Genomic DNA, 27,958 nt, shown 5'->3' with positions numbered 1-27,958 from the left:
GTTCCCACTTTTGTTGGAGAAAATTATTCTCTGTGCCAAAATAGAATAAAACTTAAAAGAATTTAAATTTGGCAAAACATTCAAAAGAATCATAGAGATAATTTGACAAATTTCATCTAATAAAACATTTATTGAATAAATATACTCTGAATGGAGGCAAAAAGAGAGTACCTGTGAAAATATTTTGGCTAAAATATTACTATATTTCAATATAATACAATTAAAATGGAAAATATTCTCAATTTAGCATTATTATTGATCTGACCAGGTACCTCAGTAACTGTAGAGAGTATTTTCATAATTAAAAATAGTATGGTAGAAATAGAAGAAATCAACTGAAGATATTAACAGTTTCATATATATTAACAATAAAATACCATTTTAAAGATTGCAAGTAATTTTATAACAAACATACAAAACAATAAGACCATAGGAAAATACCAGTGACATGGTATTAGAGAAATATGACTAAGAAACTGATACATGAAGACATAATGAGGATAATAATTCTGTATGTATCATTTTTACTATCTATATTGTTTATTTGTCTTCTTTAAGTGAAGATATAACACATACCATAAAATTCACCTATCTTAAGGCTTAATGATTTTTTACATGTGTATATAAGTGTGCAAACACCACTTGGATCAAGAGAAGAACACTCCAGCACCACAGTGGACTCCCTGATGCCTCCTCCCAGTTGATTTAGCCCCAAATAAGTTACTACTCTTCTGACCCCTGTAACCAAAAAAATTACTTTTGACTCCTTTTGAATTTCATATAAATGAATATTACAATATGTATTCTTTTTTTTTTTAATTTTTATTTATTTATTTTTTGGCTGTGTTGGGTCTTTGTTGCTGCGTGTGGGCGTTCTCTAGTTGTAGCAACCGGGGGCTACTCTTTTTTGTGGTGTGCAGGCTTCTCATTGCTGTGGCTTCTCTTGTTGCTGAGCACGGACCCTAGGCGGGGTGGGCTTCAGTAACTGCCGTGTGTGGGCTCAGTAGTTGCGGCGCGCAGGCTCTAGGGTTCGTGGGCTTTCAGTAGTTGTGGCTCACAGGCTCTAGAGCACAGCCTCAGTAGTTGTGGTGCATGGGCTTAGTTGCTCTGTGGCATGTGGGATCTTCCCGGACCAGGGCTCGAACCCGCATCCCCTGCATTGGCAGGCAGATTCTTAACCACTGCACCACCAGGGAAGTCCCACAATATGCATTCTTTTATCTCTGACCTCTTTCAACATTGTAAAACTCATCCATGCTTTGGGGTATTACAGAGGTTTATTCCTTTTTGTTGTTGTATAGTATTCTATTATATGAATATACCACTTTTAAGTTATCCATTGCACTATTAGTGAACATTTGGTTTATTACCAGTTTGGGGCCATTATGAGTAATACTCCTATGGGCATTTTTGGTATATATATATACTTGGCAGGCACACATAGGTAATCATCTTTCTTGAGTACATACCTAGAAGTGGATATCACTGTGTCATAGAGTTTGGGATGTTTAGCTCTAGTAGATATTGCTAAACAGTTTTCCAAACTATAACTAACACTATCACCAGCAACATTAGAGTTCCAGTTCCTTTACATCCTTGCCAACAGTTCGTATTTTCAGTCCTTTTAATTATAGCCATTTTAATGGGTGTTGTTGGTATTTTTATTACTGTTTTAATTTGCATTTCACTGTTATTAATAATATTGAACATCTTTTTATATATTTATTGGTGATTTAGATACCTTCTTTTGTGGAGTGCCTGTTCAAATCTTTTGCTCATTTAAAAAATTTTGGGCTAAGTGTCTCTTTCCTATTGTTTTATATGAGTTATTTCTTTATTCTGGACACAAGTCCTTTGGGAGATATATGTATTTCAAATATCTTCTTCCAATTTGTGGCTTCCTTTTTACTCTATTAATGATGGCTTTTGATAAAGTAAAGGTTCTTAATTTTAATAAAGGTAAATTTATCAGTATTTTATTCTATGATTAGTGAACTGTATGTTCTATTTGAAAATCTATGCTTTTCTCAAGGCTATAAAGGTATTCCGTGTTTTCTTCTTGAAAATTCATTATCTGACTTTTCACATTAAGGTATGGAATGTTTCTATTTATTTCTCACAGTTCTGGAGTCTGGGAAGTCCACAATCAGGGCACAAGGCACTGGTGAGGTTCCACTTCCGGGTTCTTGGCAGGAGGGACAAGGGGCACTCTGGAGCCTCTTTTATAAGGGCACTAATCCCATTCATGACGGCTCCACCCTCGTGACCTAATCACCTCCCAAAGGCCCCAACTCCAAATACCATCATATTGGGGATTAGGTTTCAACATATTAATTTCTGAGGGATACAAATATTCAGTCTATTAATTCAGCCTATTAATCCATCTTAAATTAATTTTTTTGTAAGCTAGGGGTCATATTTAATTTTTTCCAGTATTGTATCTCTTTTTTCTGGCATTCTTTTATTTAAAAGACTATCATTTATTTTACTGAATTGCAGTAGTGACTTTGCCATAAATCAAATGATTTTATATGCATGAGTCTGTTTCTGGATTCCTTACTTTGTTATACTGGTCTATTTGCCTGTCCTTGAACCAACACCACTCTGTTATAATTTCTGTTGTTTCATGACAAACCTTGATATCTTTATGTTCCTCCAATCTCTTTGTTTTTCTTCAAGATGACTTGGCTATATTAGGTAATTTGCATTTTCATATAAACTTTAGAATGGGCTTTTCAATCGGCACACACAAAAAAGTCTGAGATTTTGAATTGTTTGTAAATCACTCTGGGGGAGAATTGACATTTTTACTACCATGAATCTTCTGATCATAAACATAGAATATCCTTCCATTTATTTAGATCTTTATAATCACATTAGCAATGTTCTGTACTTTTCAGCACAGAGGTTTTGCACATCATTTTTTAGATTTATTCTTAGGAGTTTTATTTTTCAGTGCCATTTAAAATGCTATTTAAAATTTATTTTCATTTTCTAATTGTTCCTAGTATATAGAATACAATTGAGTTTTGGATATTGATATTGTTTCCAGTAGCTGTGTTTACTAATTCTAATAGTACATTCTTTTAGACTTTTTACATACATACATACATAATCATGTCATCTGCAAATGACAACTTTACTTTTTTCCCTAAAAAAGTACTTTTTACTTTTTGTTATATCTTTTGTTTCTTTTATTTGTCTTGCCTTATAGCATTGACTAGTACCTCCAGTACAATGTAGAATAGAAGTTGTTATAGTGGTCATATTTATCTTAATCCTAACTCAAGAGGCAAATGTTTAAAATTAACCATTAAGTAAAATGTAGTTGTCAATTTTTACAAAAGATATTCTTGCTGAAATAAGACAGTTCCCTTACATTTCCAGTTTGCTAAGAGGTTTGGGTTTTTTGTTTTGTTTTGTTTTGTTTTTCCTTGATCATACTTTTTCTGCATCTATTGAGATAACTATATGTTCTTTTCCTTTATTCTGTTAATGTAATGAGTTACACTGAGTTTTAAATGTTAAATCAATCTTGCATTTCTGGAGTAAACTCTGTTTGGTCTTGATGTACTACCCTTTTTATATGTCCTTTATTAGATTTGCTCATATCTTACACAGGACTTTTGCATCTGTGCTCATGACAGATATTTACCTGTAATTTTCTGTTCTTGTAATTATTACACTTAAGCCATCTTTAAATGTTCAGATTAAAAATTTTTAATTTTTAAAATTTAAAAAATTTCCTTTAATGTATGTAGTTTTTTCCCAGAAAGACTTATATTTTTAAATAATTTTGAATAAAACAATTTTTGGACAATAAATATTTCAAAAATAAATATAAATGATTTAATTTTTATCATTTTTACTATTTTTTTCTCTTTCAAAAGTGTCACAATTTGATGATAAATTTTTATGGTCCCCTATTAATAGGCAAGGTTGAGTCTTCCTTGCCCTTAGGCTCTCAGATTTTTTTTTTGCCTGTTGAAGAAATTATTTCCTGTTGAAGCATGACCCTTTAAACCTTTTCCTGAAACCTCAACATCTCCTATCCTTTCCCTGATCTGAGCCTTAGCTCTTGCTATTACCCGCAACTGGAGTAACCTCTGAACTCCAGCAGTCTTTGCCTTTTGGTATTTTCCTCTTCCCTACATTCCAAATTAAATGGTCTCTTCTTCCTTCATTCCAAAAATATGAGATTTACTTCTCCTCTGAATAGATAATATTAATAATCACTAGCACATATTACAATCACTACGTCAGGTACTATTTATTCTAAGTGCTTTTAATATGTTAACTCATTTAATCTTCCTAACAACCTTATGAGGTAGATATTATTTTTATTAATCTTTTACAGATTAAAACAAAAAAACCCCTGAGTTATAGAGAGGTTAAGTAACCTGCCAAAGTTTATGCCATTAATAACTGGAAATCCACGTTTCCAATCTAAGTTGTTTGTTTCCAGACCCTGTCACCACACTGTATCACTTCAGGCAAGAGCTGATAACAATTTTCCATTGCTACTGTCACTGATGTAGTTTAGATCCCCTCATCTCTCACAGCTCTTTGTCAAGACCTGGCTAATTGTTATTAGTAGCAGAGGCATCAGGACATACATTCTACCTCGCACGCTACTCCCAAAGTAACCTTCTAAAACACACATCTAAACAGCAACATCCAAAATATAACAAACCAAAATAACCACCAAAACCCCCCTCAATTTCTCATTTATTTGCTTAAGAATGTTTGTTAGCTCTTCACTGCTTTTAAGATAAAGTCCAAAGTCTACCATAGCACCGAGGTCCTTTATATACTACAGTCAAGGCTTCCAGCAACAGCTCTAGCATTCCAACACTGCCCCCGCCCCAGCCTTTATTCTCTAGCCACACCTCTCCATTAGTAGTATTGACCCAAAACAAACAGACTGCCAGACATTTCTCCAGCAAAGATGGGTTTACTCAGGATCAGCAGAGAACTGTCACATAGGGTCTGCAACCATGGTGAGCTACGTGCAAGTTCCCACAGGGCAAGGGAAGAACACTTTTATAGAGGGGAAAAGGAAGTTGGGCAGGCTACAGGAAACAAAGAGTGCAGTGGCTTTTCATTGGCTGAGCCCTTGCCAGGAAAGGAGTCTGTCTTCTTCCTGTTGGGCTCTGCTATTGTCACAGGGCATGAGAGCTCCCTCTTCTAGTCTCGTGACTATTTAATTGAGGTTTCTGGGGGGGTTTGTTTTGTTTTGTTTGCAGTAGTTCTTAAACTTACATGCTTACTTATGTCTCCATGTCCTTGTTAGTGTCTCTGTGCATCTGCATTATCCTTCAGCTTTCCTCCCTCCCTCCTCTTTTCCTTCTCTTCCTCCCTGCTTCCCTCCTTACCTATCTCCTTGCCTACTTCTACTTCTCTTTCTCTTCTCTCTCTCTCTTCTTCTGTCTACAAACTCCACCTCAAATATCATTTCTTCTTTTGGCAGTGTTCCATAAGCACTCCTTTCATCACCACCCCCAGCATAATTCTTTTATTCACCACTGAGATACCAAAAAGTAGAGAATCTACCTTCATTTCGCACATATCATACAGTATATTGTAATTTGCATTTATACCTGGTCCCACAACTAGCTAGTGAGTTCTTTGTGGGTAGGGACTATATGTTACCCACCTTTATTCCCAGCACTTAGCACTTTGTACAAGGCACATCGTAGGAACTCAACAAATGTCCTGTGAAATGAATGATTTATTTATTGGATCACATAATGGGGTTGAACACATTGACGGCTCTCGATAAATATTTTTTGAAGTGAGTAGCCTTGTATCTTCTAGTTCCTTGGAGTTAGCAAATATCTGGTTCTGAGATGCCTATAGGTTTATCAGGGAGGATTGTAAAACCTACCACAGGACAATCAAGTCCTCCTCATTAGCAAAGCTTCATACTAAGCCACTCTTTATATCAAGATGAATAGAAATCACTCCAGATCACTGAGAATTTCAAATGCATATATACTAAAAAACAGTTTCCTCTTGTTCTATTCTTAGTGTGAAGAAGAGGATGAATAGAGTCTTCAATTACATAGAAATAATGGACATCCTTCTTTTATTTTTATTCTATGTGGGGTTTTAAATAAAGGATATGAATTTGCTTTGTTTTTAAAAACAATCTATAAAAATTCTTTATTCAACAAATTTATTCTTTATAGCTATAAACGAGAAATATAGGCTTTTATTTTTATAATTAAAAAAATCTTGGCTTCAAAATAAATTAATAAACATATAATTAAGCAATTTATATTATTATATTAAACTTGGGGCAATCTTTGTAGAACATGTTATCCCCCATCCTTTTCCAAACATTAAAGGGACAAAATACAGACAAGCATTTCTTCTTTGAGTTTCTACATTAAAGGCACTGGGTAATTTACCAAAGCAGTGCAAAAGAAACACCAAATGTGAGAAAATTCTTCATTTCAAGGAATTATTAGTAGTGCAAAAGTAACAGCCATACAGAGCAACCCAATTCCCCAGGAAACTTCATAAATAGTAACCTTATTAAGCTGAGGGCATGATAAATTGTGATAGGTGTGCATATTATATAATAAATAAATAAATGATAACTCCAAGGCCAGCCAAGACATGGTAAGTTAATAGCAGATTGGATGGCATTTGACAGTAGAAAGCTTTTGATGGAGAAAGTTCTGGATTTTTCAGTAAAGAACTACACAGAGCATATGGTTCACTGAAACAGGATAGATTTTTTTTTAATCAAATATTTTAACTAATCTGTGAAATCGCTAAAATTTTAAATTTCTTCACAGATCAACATAACATGAAAATTAGTTAAAAGAAAATCACTGAATTTCAGTGTAAAGTTTAAGCTTGTCTTTAATTTCCAGTTGAGTAGAATGCTTTCATACTAACAGATTTTTCTAGAACCACTTATTTGAATAACACTGATCATTATATCATAACTAAGATAACTTTAGAGTATTTTTATTTATTATAAGTAAAGTGAGTGGCTTTTTTTTTTTAAAGAAAGATCTGATAATTTTTTTTTAATTTTTATTTATTTTATTTATATATTTTTGGCTGTGTTGGGTCTTCGTTTCTGTGCGTGGGCTTTCTCTAGATGCGGCGAGTGGGGGCCACTTTTCATCGCGGTGCGCGGGCCTCTCACTGTCACGGCCTTTCTTGTTGCGGAGCACAGGCTCCAGACGCGCAGGCTCAGTAATTGTGGCTCACAGGCCCACTTGCTCTGCAGCATGTGGGATCCTCCCAGACCAGGGCTCGAACCCGTGTCCCCTGAATTGGCAGGCAGATTCTCAACCACTGCGCCACCAGGGAAGCCCAGTGAGTGGCTTTTTGCGTGGGTTTTTGGCTACCTTGACTTATAAAAGTAATTTGGGGAGAAACAGTGATTCAATAAAATTGCAAGAATCAAGAAGTGGTGGTGATTTCTTATTTAGCTTACATTTCTCTTGCTTTCCTTAGAATTTGTACCTCCACATAATTGAAAACCACAGGGCTTCCTGACCATTAAATCCTCAGGGTCAGGCTGGCTTTCCTTGCTTTCATTTCTTCCCTGCTGCACAGGCCCATGGGCTGTAGCCTTCTTCACCATCCTTTTTAACAGTGTTAGCCTCTTCTCTGGTGCTTGCTGGCCTTTTGATAATTCTAGCTACATAATGAGAAGGATATATATAGTCTCTCCAGCTCCCACTTCCTTGCTGTCCTGAAATCAAGCATAGTAGATTGCTTCCCATTTCAGAATTTTACTGTTATTCATTGTGGGATAGAATCTTGATAAAAATGATCAAAGAAAATTACAAAATTTAAAAAAACTTATAACATTTTTGGGAAAGACTTTATTTTTTAAGCAGTTTTAAGTTCGCAGCAAAATTGAGAGGAAGGTACAGAGATTTCCCATATAACGCCTTCCCTCACCCTTATAACATTTTAATGCCTTTTGTTCCCTCACAGTTTCCCCCTATGGCTAGAAGCCCTAGAAACTCTGAGGATTCCTATCTGCTCTTTATGTTGAGAGCAGATTTCATGTGTTCCTAACTTTCCTGTTTCTAGGCCCAAAGATCCCTTTCTTTGTAAAGGCCTGCCTTCCCTCCATAGGCCTGAAGATGCAAAATGAAAAGTGTAAGTCAGTGTTAGGGTACCTGTTTCAGCGCCTTCCAGTCTTGACTCCTTCTCAATGGCCTCCTAACTCAAGATAGAGCACATTCCCCTATGATGTTAGCACACCTAGAAGCTTTCTTTGAATAATCATGATTCCTGGGGGTCATGGGATAATATAAAAATAAATAAGCCCAGGGGCTTCCCTGGTGGCGCAGTGGTTGAGAATCTGCCTGCCAATGCAGGGGACACGGGTTCGAGCCCTGGTCTGGGAAGATCCCACGTGCCTTGGAGCAGCTGGGCCTGTGAGCCACAATTACTGAGCCTGCGTGTCTGGAGCCTGTGCTCCGCAACAAGAGAGGCCGCGATAGTGAGAGGCCCGCGCACCGCGATGAAGAGTGGCCCCCGCTTGCCACAACTAGAGAAAGCCTTCACACAGAAACGAAGACCCAACACAGCCATAAATAAATAAATAAACAAATACTAAATAAATAAATAAATAAATAAATAAATAAATAAGCCTGAATGAGTGAAGCTTCAATTTTATTAACTCATAATGCCTACCATATCATGAGGCAAAGGTTATGGATGTCCTTAGTTTAGCCCAAAAGTACTCATTTCATCAAGGTTTATGTATAAGTCACTGAAACCCCCTCCCTCATTCAACCTTTCAAACTTCTTCCAGTTTTAGTTCCCCCCTCCACCCCACCATAACCACTGGCATCCCATAACAATGGGATGGAATGGAAGCCTTATTTGGAGGCATGATGGAAGGGAGAACTTGGCTGTGAGTTAAGCTTTGGAGGCCAGATCTTTCCTCGTAATTAATGTCAGTACACTAAATGAATACCAAAATCCCATATACCATTCATGTCAGTTAGGGGAAAAGTAAACTCAAAATGTTCTAAGATAAAAGAAAGTTACGTTACTCTCCTGTTGAATAAATAAGATGATAGCCATAAGTATGGCTATTCTATGTATTACTGGCTCTATTATTAAATAACTGAAAAGGCAAGTAAGAACACCAAATCGTCATGGAGGTGGCAACTGCAAGAAGCAGCTCTCCCCCAATACCCTTCATAGGTTTGGGGGGAATAAAAGGAAGAAGTTGGAATTTATTAAAACATGGAAGTTTGAAAGGGGACCCGTGGGCCTGGGCCAGCCCTCTGAGGAGGGGTTGCTGCTCGGCTGGGGGCGGTATCATGAGACTGGTTCTGCAAAGTGTCAGAATAGCCACAGAGTGGGATCAAGGTCAGCTATTGGAAGAAACTGCTATAGGAACTGGAAACAATCGGGTGGGAGCAAGTCCCTTCTCTCTGCTCTGGCCTTGCAGTCTCTGTCCAGCGCCCTCTATTGGCAGACGTTATGAGGAGCCGTTGGCAAAGCAGAAACAGTCTGAGTCCCAGCTTGAGCATCATAGAGCCGATGTAGAAGGGTGGATTTGGAGTTGAGAGGCACAGTATGATAACTGCCATACTGCACACAGATCCTTGTGGGATATATGTAGTGGGTGGGATAGTGGAGGGACCAAAAAAATGATGATAGAAGGAGAATCAGGTTAGTAAGTATCAGAGGAGGACACAGGAGATTTTTAACAGTTAAGTATTATGGCTAAAGGAAGACCATTGGTTTTACAGTTGAGATTTGGCTAAGAAGGCATTTGCAGAGAGTCATTGAAACAGATGTTAGATTATAATAAAGTGGACACAGTCATGTTGACTACTCTTTCAATAATTTTGGCTGCAAAAGGAAGGAGAGGAATAGGGAATAACCTAAAAAGATAGCAGGGTTAAGAAAACGTGATTTTGAGGGGGAGGGGGGAAGGAGAACTGATAAGGCATTTCCTTGATAAAGAGGAAATACTTTCTTAAAGATGGAAAAGAATGAGTGAAGTTATAGAAAAAAATATGTGGAAAGGAAGGAAGTAGACACAGCATTTGTAGGATGATTTTAACTAAATCATTAAGGTAATTGATGAGGTGCTTTTCTGAGGATGAATATGGCTGTGCTGGGATGGGGACCTGAGGGAATGAAGATGATTCAGAACACTTCATGCGTGGAATTTAATGGGGGCAGGAAAATTCCATACCTGAGATTGAAAGAATCTAACAAAATGATTCCTAGAAAATGTCTGAACCAAACCAGGAATAAGAATTATATACACTCTGGTGTGTGTGTGTGTGTGTGTGTCTGTGTGTGTGTGTGTGTGTGTAAGATTCTAAGCCTCCAATTTCTGTAGTCCAGGGTTTTACAGCTGAGGTACTATAGACATTTTGGGCCGGATAATTTTTCGCTGGGGACGGAGGGCTGTCCTGTGCATTGTAGGGTGTTTAGCTGCATCCTGGCCTCTACTCACTAGATGCCAGTAGCACACCATCTCCTCACCCACATCATGACAATCAAAAGTGTTCCCCAACATTGTCAACTGCCCCTTAGAAGCAAAATTACCCTTGGCTGAGAATCACTGCAGGTTTAAATTTTCTTAGATTTATCTAAAACCATAAACTGAATTCAGTCATTTTCTTTCAAGTGACTAAAGGCAATGAAAGATGGTGCTGTATTTGCATTGTTCTGTATTATTTAAGTCAAATGGCATTGTTGGTTAAAGACTAAGGCCAAAGAGTATAATTTTAAGAGTATAGACCCAATTCCTGGCTGTACCTATTAGTTCCGTTTTTGTTCAGTCACAGACTTCCCCTTTCACTACCTATGTTGCAAAAAAATGTATTATTTTTCACAAGGAGACTAGGACAAAGTGAATAAATGCATCGGTACAAATGAGTCATTCCTACAGATTAAAAAAAGTATATTTATTAAAGATGGTCATTTACTTCATCTTTCTGTTAATACAGTTCCTCATGTATCTTTTTACACTACACATGTTTACATTACATGTGTCCTCTTTGAAATTCATCTGAAGAATGTAATAATTTATATTTGATATATATGTTTGATAATGTATTATTTGATAATAAGAATGCTTTCTATTTAATTCTTTCAAAAGCAGATAACCCTTGAAATAGTTACATTTTCCTCCCCCTTCTTTCACAAGCAAAAACGAGGTAGAGGTAATTAGTATAATCATATGTCACAAATGTTCTCATACACCAAAGGAAGGAAATTATTTACTAGTTCAAAGTTGTTGAGATGAGTTGTCCTTGGACTAAAATAATATTTGTGTATGCTGTCTACCAAATACAGTTGCCTGTATGCTTCCACTTAAAAATCTTATAATTCTAATTAATGATTTGTTCTGCTAATCTTTAATGATGAACATCATTAGTCAGACGTTATCTTGAACTCATTTTGCATCTTGGATATTAATGTGTATGTATTTGTCTTTCCATTGATTCTGTGGCAAAAGCATGTTTACCATACTATAAATCTTATCAGTCTTTGAACAAAAGTTACTTGAAACCCTGAAACTGTGTTATTTTGTGATTTTGAGTTGCCACTGTACCTGGGTAGTATCTGTTATTTATTTGCTTGTCTCCTGAGGGTACTGGTAATCCTTAATGATTTACATCCCAGGGTTTCCTTAACCAAAACAATTTTGTAAGGAGACTAAAGCGTTTGTTTTTCAAATGAATGGTTATACTAACTAGAAATCATGGCTCTGCTTTACTGGGCTTAAAACAAAGTATCTCGCATCACTCTAACATCTGGATTTCATTTATTGCTAAGGCAGAATAAAATTGATTTGAAAAGCGTGAAGTGAAATCAGTTTTAATGATAATGATCATTATCTGATTTTTTTTTTTTTTGAGTGAAAATTTCCCTCCAAGTCAGGTTCTGTCATGTTTAACTTTGAGTGTGTACCTCATAGGAATAAAAGTTAGAGCAACCCAATCTATTCCTCTTCTTTCTCTGACTTAAAAAACTACTTACCTAATGAAAAATGGAGTAAGAGACAATCTTCCTTGATATTTCTGTGCAATGGCTCTGTTGGATTTCATATATATATATATATATATATATATATACACATATATATATATATACATATATACATATACACACACACACATATACACATAGAATGTATATATACACAAGTATATATATATATATACACTTGCTTTAATTGCCTGCACTTGTTAAAACATTTTATTCCTCCAAAAATATAATACACTTGGTCTAGATTTTACAGCTTTTCAAACTGATTATCTAAATTCGGGTGATTCTTTAATTTTTAAAATGAATTTACAAATGGGATACATCAGAAACAATGTGTCTGAAGTATCTCACGTGTGCATTAAATTTTCCTATAGTGACAACATAACATTACATTTTAAAATCGTCAATCTGTGCAAATTTTCATGCCTGTTTATGTATGCCTTTCAAAAAACTTTTCTTACATTTTGCTGAAATTCTATAGCTATCTGGCAGAATAGATGTCTTGCTCAAACATTACCTCAATGTTTTGATTTTTTAAAAACCTACCTTTTAATTAAAGATGTAAAGAAAGATTTTTTTCAAAGACATTTAAAATTCTTTCAGAGAAGAAGTTTTTCACATATGATAGCTCTATTCCCAATAATCCTAAACGTTACTACTATCAGCACTAAAAAGGAAGAAAAAGATAGTAATGGGAAGAATAGAAATATGAAAAGAGATCTGGAAGTTATACTTTAAATGATAGACAAACTTCTCCTGGCAGTTGAAGCTCTTGGAGGCTGGCATAATTACCCAAGTTGGAAAGATGGAAAGTGGAAGGAAATGCTACCCCCAGAGATACTTAAGGCCAGATTTGCCAAAGTCCTGGAAAACAAAATGCAGGAAAATCCCCTGAATATGTTGTCAGGGCAATGGCCTAAGTACCTCCAGATAACTTTCCCTTTTCACCACTGATTGGGTAAGAAGGCTCTGAGTCTGGTTTGCTCTCTCACTGATTCCAGTGTGACCTCAGGCAATTTGCTTCACCTGGCTGCCTCTTTCCCCTCTCCTCAGAGAATTTAGAAAATGACACTTGGTGGGACTTAATGTTTATAACCACTTCAAGATTTCAAAGAGAAAGTTATCAAAGATGGACAAAGTATAGTTCCTTGTCACTCTACATGATGGTAAATGAAAGTTGAAATCTGGAAATAAAGTCCAAACCAGGTTTAATATGTTAGTTTAAATTTGCATTTACTGTGTTTCCATTTAATTCAATTTGATTCTATGCAATTTCATTCCATGTGTATTTATTAAGGAGCGACAATTACCTTCGGAAAACTTAAAATCCTGGGCCTGCAGAAATTGGTTCACTGGCCATCTTGGAAGGCAAAGGGGTTCCCCTACTTGAAGGACAGAAAAAGAATCTCCCAAATCCCTATGTGGTTCAGCAATTCTATTATATCCAGAGGTGAAGCTCAGTGGGAAAACTGGGAGACAGTACAGTCAACCCATCGGCAAATATTTTTGAGCCCCTAGTTGGTTGCAGATGCTGTTCTAGATGCTGGGAAATTCAGACTGAAATTCAGTCCCAGTCCTGGATGAAACTATGGATGAAACCATGCTCTCTCAGGGCCTTATTTCACAGTTCTGGTAAAGGATATGATGCTATTTCTACTACTGTACTTCATGGTAAGAGAGTGAATGGGAAAGCATCCTGAGTCAAAAATTGATAGACCACTACTAATAACAATAATAACAAATACAAAGCGAGAGCCTCCTGTATTCCCGCACAGAGTTGAGCATCAATGTACATCACAGTTCTTCAAAACAGCCTTTTCTTTTCCAAATACGAGGAACCTGAGGCTTAGAAAGCCATGGTAACCAGGGTGGCAGAAGTGGGACACAAACCCAGGCCTGTCTTGATTCCAAAGAGTTATAAGGAGTAATGAAATCTGGTCAGCTGAACATCTGCTCTCATACTCAGTGGTGGCCCTTTTATTCTCTCTTTGCTCAGTTGTTGCTGCCTGTTCTGCAAATAATTAGCAATTTTGTAGGAAATTCCTTACTTTTGTGGGAAGTCCATTGCACTGACCTACAATGAAAAGCTTTTTCCTTCCAAAAGCTCTCAGCTAAGGCATCTGCGTTGCCATCCAGAAAGGACCATCTTAGAGAGCAAAGGGAGGGGTTAAAGGAAAGATTTTTAAGCAGTTACTATGTGCCAGGCACTTGTTTAAAATTTGTTTGAAAAACAAGTGTTTAAAAACATCTCATTTTGGGACTTCCCTGGTGGTCCAGTGGTTAAGGCTCCACGCTTCCACTGCAGGGAGCATAGGTTCGATCCCTGGGAACTAAGGTCTTGCATGCCATGTGGCATGGAAAAAAAAAATCTCATTTATTTCTCAGAGAAACTTCAAAAGAGGAAATATCAAGGTTCAGAGAAGATAAACCATGCACCCAAGGCTGTGTAGAAAATAGTGGCAGAGCTGGGGTTTGAATCCACGTCAAGCTCCTGCCTCTCCCCCGACCTGTGCTGCCTATGAAAAAAGGTATACTTACAGTATCTTGCTTGGTCAAATATTTTTATGATTTAAATAAATCAGTGAGGGACTTCCCTGGTTGCGCAGTGGTTAAGAATCCGCCTGCCAACACAGGGGATGCGGGTTTGAGCCCTGGTCCGGGAAGATCCCACATGCCGCGGAACAACTAAGCCCGTGCGCCACAACTACTGAGCCTGTGCTCTAGAGCCCGCGAGCCGCAACTACTGAGCCCATGCACCACAACTACTGAAGCCTGCGTGCCTAGAGCCCGTGCTCCGCAACAGGAGAAGACACCTCAATGAGAAGCCTGTGCACCGCAACGAAGAGTAGCCCCCGCTCGCCACAACTAGAGAAAGCCCACGTGCAGCAACGAAGACCCAACACAGCCAAAATAAACAAATAAATAAATAAACAAACAGTGAAAACCACCACTACTGCAACAGCACAGAATAGATCTCTGCTCAAATATCACCTCCTCAAGACAAAAAGCTTCCCCTGAAGTAGCCAACCTCCCTACCCTACCCCTACAGCTTTATTTTTCTTCGTTGCACTTACCACCTTCTGACGAAGCACAGGGTTATTTGTCTTTATCGTCTGTCCTTCTTACTGGAACATGAGTGTCTAGAGGGTATGCATCTCATCTGACTTGTTAATTTCCATATCCATCATGCCTAGAACAGTGCCTGAAATAAATAATAAACATTTATTAAATAAATGCATTAAAGCAGGTTTTTAAAGGCAGGGTAGATAGCAAACCTGCAACAGGTTGACAGCACAATGTGGTTTAGTCTCAAAAAGATCACCTTGGTGCAACAAATGCAGTGATTTGAATTAAATTTTTTTTTCATAGGTTAAAAGTGATTCCCAACTTAAGAAATCACTACTCGTTATCTAAAATTTGGCTTCAATATAAGGCTTCACTCAAGAACCCCATCAGCATTATTTATTTTATTTATTAGGCATGTTTAATAGTACTTTATAGATATTTTGTCATTGTAAATGGAAATGTATCTACTTTAAATATTATTACCTTCCAGAATCCTAAGGGCAAAGCAGACATTTTAATTTATCTTGCGAAGCTATGCAGTTAGAGAGAGGGTGGAAAGATTGATGAAAAATGAAAAGATCAAAAGAGAGACAACTAAATTACAAAAATAAAAAAGTGTTAGTTTTATCTATGAAACCCCCCCCCACAAATTACCTGATAACTACTACAAACATCTCAAAATCCAGATAAATAACAATATTTTTATTAACTGTTTGATACACCTGTTTTTCCCTACATTATTTAGTTGAATTCTCTTTGATTTCCTCAAAGACAAAGTTATATGACAATAACTTTGTAATATTTTTTTCCATTAACCTCTAGCATAGTTAATTAATACTAGTTTTTATTATTGATAATTGGCTTGCACACCACATGGTTTATTATCGATAATTGACTTGCACTGTAACGTGGTTGCAGGTTTGTGCCCAGAAACATAGGAATTCTGATAAATTCTATTTTTCATGGTAGCCAAAAAAAGCATGGTGCATTTATAATTATATGTGCTGCATCATCTAGCATGTTCCTGAAAGGGGAAAGCTTCACATTTGACTAGGCATCAATAAGAAACTAATTCTTCGCTGGCAATTTTTATATTTAGCTACTGAAAAAGTTTCCACAGACTAATTTGTGGTGCTGTACATGTCAACCTATGTTTCTCCTTTACTACCAAATACTTACAGTGTCAGCACCCTAAAATGGGTTGGTGTTATGGTAAGACCTCTGACCATGCCCTTCAGTGTTTCCACACCAGGCATATCGGCACAACACATGGGGGCAGTGTGCCTGGGAGCTGTTCATTCCTGTGCTGGCGCAGCTGGCAATAACTTGACATGAATGCGACTGAGAACCACATAAATATATTCCACCAAAACCAAGCTGAACAAATCCCCAACTCATCTTCCCTTTAGCTGGATTTCAATAATGCTCTACCACCACTTGGAGGGGAAGTCGGAGTGAAAAAAGACAACAATCTTAACCAAATTCAGTTCAAGTATTTTACTTTGGCAAATTTTACAAAGGCATGTGAACATGTGAACACATTGCTGGTGTTCCTTCCGGGGCCTTGGAAGGGAGGGTCCTGAGCTTCTGCTTCATTAACTTCATGACAGATTCTCCTGTAATGGGTTCACATCTACTACGCTTCCTAACCTCCATCTCTTTTTTTGCACTGACAAGGCGTATTTTTGCTCTTCCTCCCACTCTTCCTGCCTTTCAAATAACTGTCTCCTTATCATTTGTGTCTCAGCTCAGAGAAGCTTTTTCTGATCTCCTATGTGTATCATTCCCATCACTCTGCCATGTTACCCTGTTCCTCTCTCTTTTTAGCTCTCATTTCTCTCCGAAGCTATTTTGTTTACTTATTTATTGTCTGGCTTCTCCAGTAAAATATGGGCTCCAAGAGAGCAGGAATTTTGCCTGGAATGCTTACAGCTACACCACCTGAACCTAGAATGAGCATCTGGCACTCATTCATTCAAATGACTTTTGAATGAATGAATGAACTATATGCTTAAAAGTGCATAAATTAGCTTAAGAATATAATTAGCTCAAGAATATAATTTTACCATTTTAATCAAGTTACTCCAACTCTAGTCCCCCATTTCACTGTGCTGGCTGAAAGCCAATGTCAGGTATGGTTAGGGCCCCTTCCTCCCTGGGGTTTGCAAAGGTGTTAGAATTCAACAGAGGAGCAGGTCATCAGTCATTGCCCTCACTGGTCACTGAACTGTCCATGGTCTTGGCCAGCAGTCAGGTCCTAACTGCAGGTTCTGTGACATGCATGTGGCTGAGGAAGGTTGACAGGGATTGGGAGTCCTGCTTTTGGTGTTTGGCCTCCCTCTAAATACCCTGCAGCCATTTCCCCCGAGGCCTTGCCATTCTTTCCCTGACAGCAGCATGGTGGTCTACCGACCACTAGTCCCTCCTAGTCAGAACTAACCCCCTCCCTTGCTTTTCTCAAAGGCACTGCTCTGGGACACCTTGCAAAATCATTTCATGGCGTTTAGACCTTACAAAACTGAGAATCACGGTTACCACCTTCTGTTTCTGCTCAGAAAAATCCTTGAGTTAAGGAAATTGTAAGGGTTTGACTACTTTCTTGGAATAGGAAGAAAGTGGGAAATCTGAAGAACAAACAAAATTATCAAAATCTCAAAAGTGATCCTGTCACCTCCATTTTATATATTTTTGTGTATTGGAAAGGAAACTAACAGGCAGTTTGGCTAACTGTATGCTGTGGCTCTCTGTTACAGGCTAAATTTTATCCCCCCAAATTCATGCATTGGAGTCCTACACACCAGTATCTCAGAATGTGACTGTATTTGGAGATAGGGGCTTTAAAGGTAATTTGGCCTAATGAGGACATTGGGGTGGTCTTCATCCAATGCTTGGCATCCTTATAAGAAGGGGAGATTAGGATAGAGACAGGTACAGAGAGAAGGCCATGTAAAGGCACTTGGAGAAGACAGCCATCTACAAGTCAAGGGGGCAGGCCTCAGAAGGCTCTGCTGACACCTTGATCTCAGACTTCTGGCCTCCAAAGTTGTGGGAAAATAAATTTCTGTTCTTGAAGCCATCCAGTCTGTGGTACTTTGTAATGGAGGCCTAGCAAACTGATATACTCCCTGATGCTGTAAGGTTGGGCAAGGCAGCCACTCTGGGGTTTGTGTAAAAGTAGGAGTTGTTAGTGTGCATTCTTTAGCTCTGTAAGCCTCCGTGATGGAACTTTAAATCACCGGCAGTAGCAACAGTGCTGGTTTCTCCCCAAACCACATTCAGCCTCAAAGCAAGAGCGGGCACGTAGATGCGCAGGCAAAATGCTTTCAGCAGGACCTGGGGGTGTCTTCTTTCACACGGCTCCTTATCGCCTTCACTGGAATGCCGCAGAGCCCAACACCACCTGCTCGCATGGCATTTCACTCATGTGCATTCCAGGAAACAACACAAATACTCGAGTGGCAGCAGGCCCTAGCGGGGTCAGCAGATGATGAATTAGTGATTCTCCAATAGTCAGAGTTGCATAACTGTTAAATATGAGTTCACAAATACTTATCCATCGTATCGATTATCTGTATATTTATTTTTTAACACAGAATAAAGTTCTGATATCTGTAACTAATTCCAACCAGCATGTTGCCTCTTGTTGTCTTTGTCTGGGATATTCATTTCTTCTCGTATACACAATCTTATATCTAATTGTTGTCAGTCATTTTTTTGCAGGGAGAAAAAAAAGACAATAACAAAATGCATTGCTTTGAAGCTCCAAATTTTAACACTGATTTTGGAGGGTATAATTTAGTGACAGTTCCAAATTATGATTGTACCTATGGAAAAATGGTTTTGTTTGTTTAAAAATATAGACGCTATCAGGTAAATCTCATCTTTGATAATTCATTGACATTACCTTATATTTTTCCTTAAAAATTATCTTTACTCTTTCTGATGTTTCAGATAATCCAGTACTATCTGAAATGCAAAAAAATGAAATATTTATTAGCAAAAACATAAAGTAGCAAAATGATATAGTCAGCAGACATCATGAGTCATAGCATTGTATTTCATTCCTTGACATTAGAGACAAATGCCCTCCAGTGTTTTGGAAAAATCAGATAACTAAAACTATTTTTTCTAATATGTTGATTTAACTCCCTCTTCATTGTCCTAAAGTACACACACACATGCACACACAGGCACATACATACACACACACCACTTTTATAAAGTATGCTGTTTGAAAATGAAACTTTTAATATGTATTTATCCTACAAGGACTTTAATCCATGTGGTTTCATTTGGTGATTCATTCAAATTTAACTCATATAAATATATTAGCTAATGTTGTAAGAGGCCTGCTACATTTTTTTAAAGTCCTTTTAATAAGCACCAAGTTTTGGTGGCCCAAATGAAAGAAAACTTAAGCTTGGTTTAAATACTGAAATCATGGTGCATTTTTTCAGTTTTGGTCATTCTAAATTTCACATAATTTTACAATAATGTTGTGAGATAATAAAAAATATATATTAGTCTTTGCTTCCAGTTCCTGACACAGAGCTCCTAAAACCCTTGTAATTTCCTAAGTGATAAGAACACTAGGAGCATCTCTTGTTCTAATATTGGTCTTTGACCTCTGTTCCTCCACAGAGCTCCTAAAACCCTTGTAATTTCCTGGGTGATAGGAGTGCCTTTGTTCTAATGAGGTGACTCTGGGTGAGCTCCTGGATGGCTCCTGAATGAGGGCTGGTCACCAGAAAGACCAAGCCATGATTAGAAGCTTGGAATTTTCAGCCACGCCCCACATTCTCCTGAGAAGGGAGAAGAGCTGAAAATGGAGTTAATGATTGATCACGTCTATGTGATGAACCCTCCATAAAATTCCAAAAGGATGGGGCTCGGAGACCTTCTGGGTTGGTGAACACATAGAGGTGCTGGGAGAGTGGTGCCCTTGGACAGGCCATGAGGGCCCCATACCCCTTCCCACACACCTTCTCTTCCCTACTCATCTCTTCCCTCTGAATGTTCATCTGTATTCTTTATCACATCCTTTAATAAATTGGTAAATGTAAGTAAGCACTTCCCTGAGTTCTGTGAGCTGCTCTGGCAAATTAATCCACCCAAGGGGGGTAGTCTTTGGAACCTCTGATCTATAGTCAGTTGGTCAAAAGCACAAGTGATACCCTAGGATTGCAGCGGGTGTCTGCAGGGTGTGTGAGTGGGGGTGGGAGGCAGTCTTGTGGGACTGAGCCCTTATCTCCTGGTAGATAGTGTCAGGATTTAGCTGAATTCTTGGACACCCTGCTGGCATCCTGAGATTTTCTTGGTGGTGCTGTGGGGTGGTCCCCCTCCCCACAGACCCACATTGGAATTGTGATCAGGAACCAAAAGAAATGTTTCTTCTTTTTGCTGTGATGCTTTATTTTTCTCCAGAATTTAATAATATTACTATGTTATTCATACAGAAGAATAACATCTAGGTTTTTGAATAATTAGAAAGAGCTCATAGACATTAGCTCAAAATGGAAAGTAATGATATTTTTGAGTGAAAAACTGAATTAGAAAAATAAAAAAGAGGCACGAGCTAGGCATGGGTGGCCAATGTGAAATTATTGCAGAATAAGTAATTACCAATGGAATGTTTTTGCTTCATAATATGCCTTGACAGTTCATGTTAGGCTCAGAAATCTTAATGTGGTGTCAAAATTGGGAAAGATAGTATAAATATTATTAGCTGAATGAAAAATCAAATGAATGAATGAATGAATGGTAGTGTAAAACAGAGCATCTGATACAGTGTTAAATCATTTAAATGGCACAGAAGTAGAGTTAGTCTAAGAAGATCATTTTCAAAACCACTTAAGTCACAGTTTTTTCCCTTAAGAAAATATTTATTTTCCTCTTGACGTGATTCTTAAATCCCAAATAAAATAAAGAGCAGGTTTATGTGCTTTTTGACCAGGGCTCTGGTTCCATTTCTCTACTAGTGTCTAAGTTTCACCCCACTGGGTCTGGGATTTAATTGCATCCTCCTTGCAAGCTACTAAGTTACCCTGTTACTGCTTCATGGATTCTGAAAGCAGATGTGAGACTCTTGGGTAGAGACAAAGAGCTTTATTACTCAGGGTGCAGCAAGCAGCATGAACATCAGCATGTTTACACTGGTTAACCTTGCCTCAAACTCCACAGGGTTGACATGATATGACCCAGATGGATGCTACACACACAGTGGGTTTGCATAACAGCTAAGGAATGCTAAAGTTAATGAGTCCATTGCTTTTAATTTTGTTTTTGGCTAACAATCAGCTAACAAACTTGCTCCTTGTCCCAGGTTGAGAAATTACCACATTTCTCAAGATTGCTTGCTGCAAACACAACCCTGAGAAATAGCTTAGGAAAAGAAGCATTAGGATCTTGAATTCTGACACCCCTAGAAAGACATATAGGAGCCTAGACACCCATGGAGGACTCTCCCACTACCACCTTGTGGTGGTTTCATCCTTACACTGGCTTCCCCCACTGCTATCAATATCCATGGGGGGAGGATATTGCCCCTGACAGCTACCTGGAAAAGTCTTGAGCTTCCCTGTGGCTGGACCTTATACGAATTAATCACTGGGACCAGAGGAATGTCCTTGACTTAGGCCTAGGTTTGTATCCATTCCTGAACTAATCTCTGTGTTAAGGAGGAAAAATTACTCTGATTACTCAGATCATCCATGCTGCTGGGGTGGGAAGATCAATTTTACCTACTTAATAGCTACCAACAGGGCTTCCCTGGTGGCGCAGTGGTTAAGAATCTGCCTGCCAATGCAGGGGACACGGGTTCAAGCCCTGGTCCAGGAAGATCCCACATGCTGCGCAGCAACTAAGCCCGTGCGCCTAGAGCCCGTGCTCCGCAACAAGAGAAGCCACCGCAATGAGAAGCCCGTGCACCACAACCAAGAGTAGCCCCTGCTCGCCGCAACTAGAGAAAGCTGGTGCGCAGCAATGAAGACCCAACGCAGCCAAAAATTAAAAAAAAAAAAAAAAGCTACCAATGGGGAAGAGGCAAAATGTGAGGAGGCAACAATTACCTGCCTCACATGGTCTCTAAGTGGTATAATTCAAAAATTTTGCTCTATTTCAGGTTTTTCCAAGTCAAATGAAGCGGAGAGAAAGAAAAGAAAACTCTTTGGCTCTCTTTTCTATGCCTTTATTCTGGGAAATCTTATCTATTTTTTCATTGTACTCATATTAATGGATCATCAGTTAAGGGTCAAAGACTGTATTAGACGTGGGGATACAATTCTCAAAAAGTCAGAAATGACCCCTAAACTCACAGGCAAATAATCTAGTGAAGGATTCATTTTAAGAGACCATTAGGATGAGAGGGAAAAATACAGAGTGATGGTAGCACATAGGGGGAGCCCTTACCTGGACATTGAGTGGGAAGGTTAGGAAAAGCTTCCTGGAGAATATGATATCTAAATCCGAAGCCAGAAGCATGAGCAGGAATTATCAGGTGATCTGTGTGTGGGTGAGGACTAGATAGCTTGGAAGAATGCCTTTGCAGATGGAAAAACAAAGCAAGTTAGAGAAACTAAATGTAGTTCTGTTTGCCTGAATCATAAAATTCAAGGTGAGAGATGAGGTGGGAGAAGTGAGGAGTGGGAGGGAGAAAATGTTATCTATGTAAAGGAGCTTTGACTTTTCTGAGAAACCTTGAAGCCTTTCAACAGAGAGAAAACAAGGTAGATACTGCATTTCAGAAATTTCACACTGGCTATTAGAATGAAAAGTGAATTGAGGGTAGAAACGAGACTGGGACAGAGAGATTAGTTAGGAGACTGTTGCAATCCAGCACAGAGATAGAAGTAATCATACCAGTGAAAACGGGATGAAGGGGCAAATTTGCAATCTATTTAGAAGTTGGATCCATAGGTCTTAATAAGTAATTGGAAGCATGAGAAGAGCATAAGGAAAAACATAAGGCCTGGAGATAGGATAGCAATAAGAACAGATTTTTTTTTTTTTTTTTGGTTTAAAATGGCACATTAACATTTCTGTCCCAAAGGGGGAGGCACTTCCCCTTTTTTTAAAAAATAAATTTATTTATTTTATTTTTATTTATTTTTGGCTGCTTTGGGTCTTTATTTCTGGCACGGCCTTTCTCTAGTTGCGGTGAGCGGGGGCTACTCTTCATTGCAGTGCGCGGGCTTCTCAGTGCAGTGGCTTCTCTTGTTTTGGATCACGGGCTCCAGGCGCGTGGACTCCAGTAGTTGTGGTGCATGGGCCCAGCTGCTCCGCGGCACGTGGGATTCCCCTGGACCAGGGTTCGAACCCGTGTCCCCTGCGTTGGCAGGATTCCTAACCACTGCGCCACCAGGGAAGCCCTGAACAGATATTTTTAATTCAGACAGGCAAAGGTTCAGATCCTGACTCTGCACTTAGCATCCAAGCCTGAGTTAATTACCAGCAAAAGGGAGACATTGATAACTATCTAGCATGGCTGCTTTGAGGATAAATATACAAAGAAATATTATAAAATACTATATGGCAAGTTCCTAACACAGAATAAATCTTTAATGAAGTATAGCAATATATCAGTTCCTGTTTCTCTGTCTGAAAGAACTGGTTGGATGGAGAAGCTATTCATTGAGTGCAGCAGTCAGGAGCATGCTGGCTGCAAGTAACAATAAACTAGACCTACAGCAGTTTAAAAAAGTATGGGTTATTTTTCTTGCACAATAAGAGAACTGGAGGTGGATAGCTATTGGCATTAATTCAGTCGGAACTGGAGTCTTTGCTGTTATTCTTGGCTTTACCTCATGGTCACAATATGGCTGCCCCAGTTCTAGTCTCCTGTGTCACATTTACATTTAAGTCAGGGTTGAAGGGAACCATGCATAAGAGAAAGGTAATGGGTTAGTCAATTTTCCTGAGATGGGGAACATAGGAGGAGAGAAGACAGAAGTTTGGGAAGAAATAATGAACTTGATTTTGAATATATTGAGTTTTAGGTGTCTTGATATATTCACATAGAAAGAGGTATGATAGGCAGTTAGATATACTGGCCTGGAGTTAAGGAAAGATATCTGGGATTGAGGGGGAAAGTTAAATTCTGTGGGTTGAATGAGAGAACCCGTAGAAAGGGTCTACAGTGAGAAAAGATGAGGACCAGGACGCAGCCCTGGCACAGAACACCAACATTTAATGGATGAGTAGAGGCCAAGAACTGCCAAAGGCAAGAGTGGTTAGAGAGGCAAGAGCAGAGCCGAGAGCATGCTGTGTCCTGGAAACCTAAGAGAGAAAACAATTAAGGAGGACGTGGTCAATAATATTAAGGGCTACACAAAAGCAAGAAGGTAATAAGCGACCTTGCTGAGAGCTTTTCCTTTTGTGGGGACAGAAGCTAGACTGGAGTGGGTGAGGAGCGGAAGTGACAGGAGAAAGCAGAACGAACAAATGTAAAAAGTTCTTTTCTTTTTCTTTTGTTCTCAGAGTTCATATTTTAGGATGTCACTTGTAAAATTCTTTTTTTTCAAAGAAAGATTTTTGGTAAAGTCAATTCACCTTTCTGAAGAGAAGAAAACTTGGGATGAGAATCTGGTCCTCATGACCTTCAAAGGGTCTCTCCTGGAGCCACCAGTCTCTGATTACATGGTCTTTCTTACTCCAGTGATGAGGCACAAGTAAAATCATGTGACACATTTGGCTTCTGGGAGCAGGACTGTGTAAATGTTCCTTGTATGATGCTTCCTAGTACTGAAACAGGCAGAGTCTGGAAGTCACTGGTCTGGTGCCACATGTAACACAAACTAACTTTCCCAGGCTCTTCTTTATTTAGTGTGTTTTTATGTGGATGAATGTCATGGAAAATAAAAGTATTATGGGAAAATAAAAATGTTCCATTTGTGCAATTTTTGGTAGGTCATATTCAGATTTAAAACATTAAACTATTTTGGGCCACATATAAAATCAACTTTTATATTGGACCACCCAGACTCAGCACACTAGATGAAAGACTAAAAATAAGAAACTTGTTGGTGACATCGTATTCAGTTGGCTGACTATTCAGGTTTAAGAAGTTTCCTTCCTGTTGAAGAAGGAAGAAAATGAAACACTTATTTAAATTTAAAATACTCCAAACCAGGCAATAGATGCAGTTATAAGAATGTAGCTTCCAGGGGGAGATAGTCTCTCCCTCTCTCTTTCTATCTGTCTCTCTTCTCCTCCGTCTTCTGAACTATATAAGCACCAGTTCAGAAAGGCACTTTTCAGAGTACAAGGTTTTTGTCTTTTAAAAATAAATGTTTTGCTTTCTTTTATTTTCTCTTCTTTCTTTTATTGCCTGCAGATTAGTTCTGCAGGCTACAGACAGCAAAAGCTAAGAAAAATAATTTAACTCACTTAAACTTCTTTTTGTCTGTGTCAATCATCAATGTGGTAATTCTCAAAACATTTATTTGAGAGAATCTAATCCTCTAGTAGTTCACTTCTCAGAGCTCGTATTTTAGGATGTCACTTGCGGCCTGGAGATTAAAACCTTCATCTGTCCTCTACTATTTATAGAATTATTAAATGAAAGTTTTCCTATTAACTTTTCTTTTAAGGGTTGGGTTCTCTAGTTAGAGCTAGAGAACTTTTTGTTCCCCTCCCCGCCCCGCATCTTGCCCCAAATGGGGGACATTCTCCTCTGTGTGAGGCTCTTTCCGTTCCTGAAGGTGGGCTGAGCAAAGGAGCGTGACGCAAGAGTGGGCTGTGTGCTTGATGCCTCTAGCGCCTCTGCCGCCTTGTGAATGATCCCATTAGCAGCGCAAATTCGAAGCGGCGGCCGGGGCAGCAGGGGCAGCAGCGGCTGCTGCGGCGGAGGCTCTGCGCGCCCCAGTCCTGCCTCCCTAGCGGGAGCCCGAAGCTCACTGCATAGCCTCAACCGCACCCAGGCTTCGTCCGTCTTTCCAAGCTCTTCATGTTACCCAGCTAAAAGAAGAAAATGGGCACCGGGGATTTCATCTGCATTTCTATGACCGGAGGGGCGCCCTGGGGGTTCAGACTGCAAGGTGGCAAGGAGCAGCAGCAGCCCTTACAAGTCGCTAAGGTAGGACCATCGAAGATGGGTTATCACGGTTCTGGTTCTGGGCTGGGAAGGGAGGAATGAAAGCAACCTGTGGATGGTTTTTCAAGTTCTGATTCAGAAGTCTATATATTAGTTTGATTTTGAGGCTGACATTGAATCTTTCTAGGGTGTGGGGTTTTTGTTTTGTTTTTTTGTTTTTGTTTTTACCAGAGAAACTTTGGAGAGTAACATATAGCACATATGTAATTAATCAGCCGTTAATGGGGAAAAAAGCGTGCTATATTTTATCAGCTGAACAAAAGCCTAGGTAATTAGCTTCTTCTCCGGCATCCAGCAAGACACTTGGGAACGTTTCTTCTAGGCAATATTAGAATCTACAGTTGTTATTGTTTCATGTCACTTTACTTGGCTCTGGCAGAGGAGAAGGGCTCAGCTCAGCATAACCAATTGGCTTGGCTATTTTGGGGCCTCATAAAGTATTGGTAATGACATTTATTATATAGTATTTATGAGTAGCCCAATTTGGGGCAATAATTTAAAAAAAATATGATGAAGATGCCATAAAATCTATTTGAAAGAATACTCTCTTAAGGATTTGGCTAATAAATGCAAAAATCCAAGTACTCTGTTCTATCATGTGCATTCGTCTGGTTAAGTGCTCAAAATAAAATTCAAAGACACTGGAAATATATTTTAAGTAACTTACAGGTAACTTTGAAATGCATCTAATAATGATTTAAAATATTTTAGATGTTTTTGTTTCCATTAGATTGCTTTTTTTCTTAGCTCAATATGCTTACCAGTTTGCTTGAGGGGATCTGACATTGTCTAATTGTGATTCAGCTGAAACAAATTTTAAAATACATGACAATAAGCAGACTTTCACCTGATTGTAATGCTAAATTGAAGTACTATAGGAAAGAACATGTTTGATTAATTTCCTGTTTTATACTTACATTAAAAATGTATCTGGATCCTTCTGAAATATATGGACCACTGGTCTTTGTAGTTATTCTTCTTTCCCTTTGGCTTTTTTTTTTTTTTCTTAATGTTCACTGTGAAAAAAGGAGTTTCTTTGAAATTTTCTGCACCCAGGCTTCCACAGGAAAATCCTTTCATAATGCGATGGTGGAATCCTGCCACCTAGTGAAAATTTCAAACATCAGGAATGAAGCATAAAACAGGAGAAAGGAGAAATTTTTAGAACTGAAAAGTTTCTCAGAGATTCCCACTTCAACCCGCTAATTTTAGATGAGGCAAGAACCCTGAGAGGTTAAGTAACTTGCCTCCGGTCTTTGGTCTTCGGCTTGGAACTGGCAGAGTGATTAAAGGGTACGGAAAGGTGGTTGGTTTCACTGTGTTTCTTTAGGAGTCAATGGCAGGCAACATCAGACAAAATATTAATGTCTAATTCAGCGTATGTAGAATTCATGAGACTGAAGTGGATTTGTCCCGGGTCTAGAATAGCCGTCGGCTGGCTCCCGTTACTGAGATTTGGGTCCTAATTCCAGCTCTGATCTAACTTGCAGCCGGGCCTGAGACAGCTCACCCTTCCTGATTCATCTGATGTGTGTGTGTTTGCGTGTGTGTGTAGAGGGAGAGAGAGACAAAGATTTTGAGTGGGGTGGGAAAGGAGAGAAGTACGGTGGAAACTGGACTCTACCATTAGTGAGGTTCTATGTTGCTCGAGTTTTCTACAGCCCTATTAGTGTACAATTTTAGAATCATTTGCCTACCAGTTAAAATGTGGGGACAGGAGTGGCTAGAAGCTGTGATTCCTGGTGGCTCTTTCATAGCCAGACCTACAGAATAGAATGGGTTCTCCTGACTTCT

General features: G+C 38.7%; 1 protein-coding gene and 1 long non-coding RNA gene across 2 annotated transcripts in view; one reads left to right on the top strand and one right to left on the bottom strand.

The window, feature by feature from the left end:
• LOC133092588 (uncharacterized) overlaps positions 1-27,149 on the bottom strand; it is a 44,137-nt gene extending 16,988 nt beyond the window's left edge. The window contains exons 1-3 of the long non-coding RNA XR_009701080.1: positions 27,082-27,149; positions 18,980-19,041; positions 15,084-15,211 (exon numbers count right to left, since the gene is read on the bottom strand). This is a non-coding gene — a long non-coding RNA (uncharacterized LOC133092588). The remainder of the gene's footprint in view (positions 1-15,083; positions 15,212-18,979; positions 19,042-27,081) is intronic.
• The window catches only part of SYNPO2 (synaptopodin 2), a 167,693-nt gene continuing 165,608 nt past the window's right edge, over positions 25,874-27,958 (top strand). The window contains exon 1 of the mRNA XM_061192027.1: positions 25,874-26,146. Coding sequence (XP_061048010.1) covers positions 26,042-26,146 — 105 coding nt within the window. The 5' untranslated portion in view covers positions 25,874-26,041. The remainder of the gene's footprint in view (positions 26,147-27,958) is intronic.

The sequence above is a fragment of the Eubalaena glacialis genome, chromosome 5, assembly GCF_028564815.1.
Source record: "Eubalaena glacialis isolate mEubGla1 chromosome 5, mEubGla1.1.hap2.+ XY, whole genome shotgun sequence".
NCBI lineage: Eukaryota > Metazoa > Chordata > Mammalia > Artiodactyla > Balaenidae > Eubalaena > Eubalaena glacialis.
Note: the sequence above shows the minus strand (reverse complement) of the source record. Positions and strands in the feature narration are given on the sequence as shown.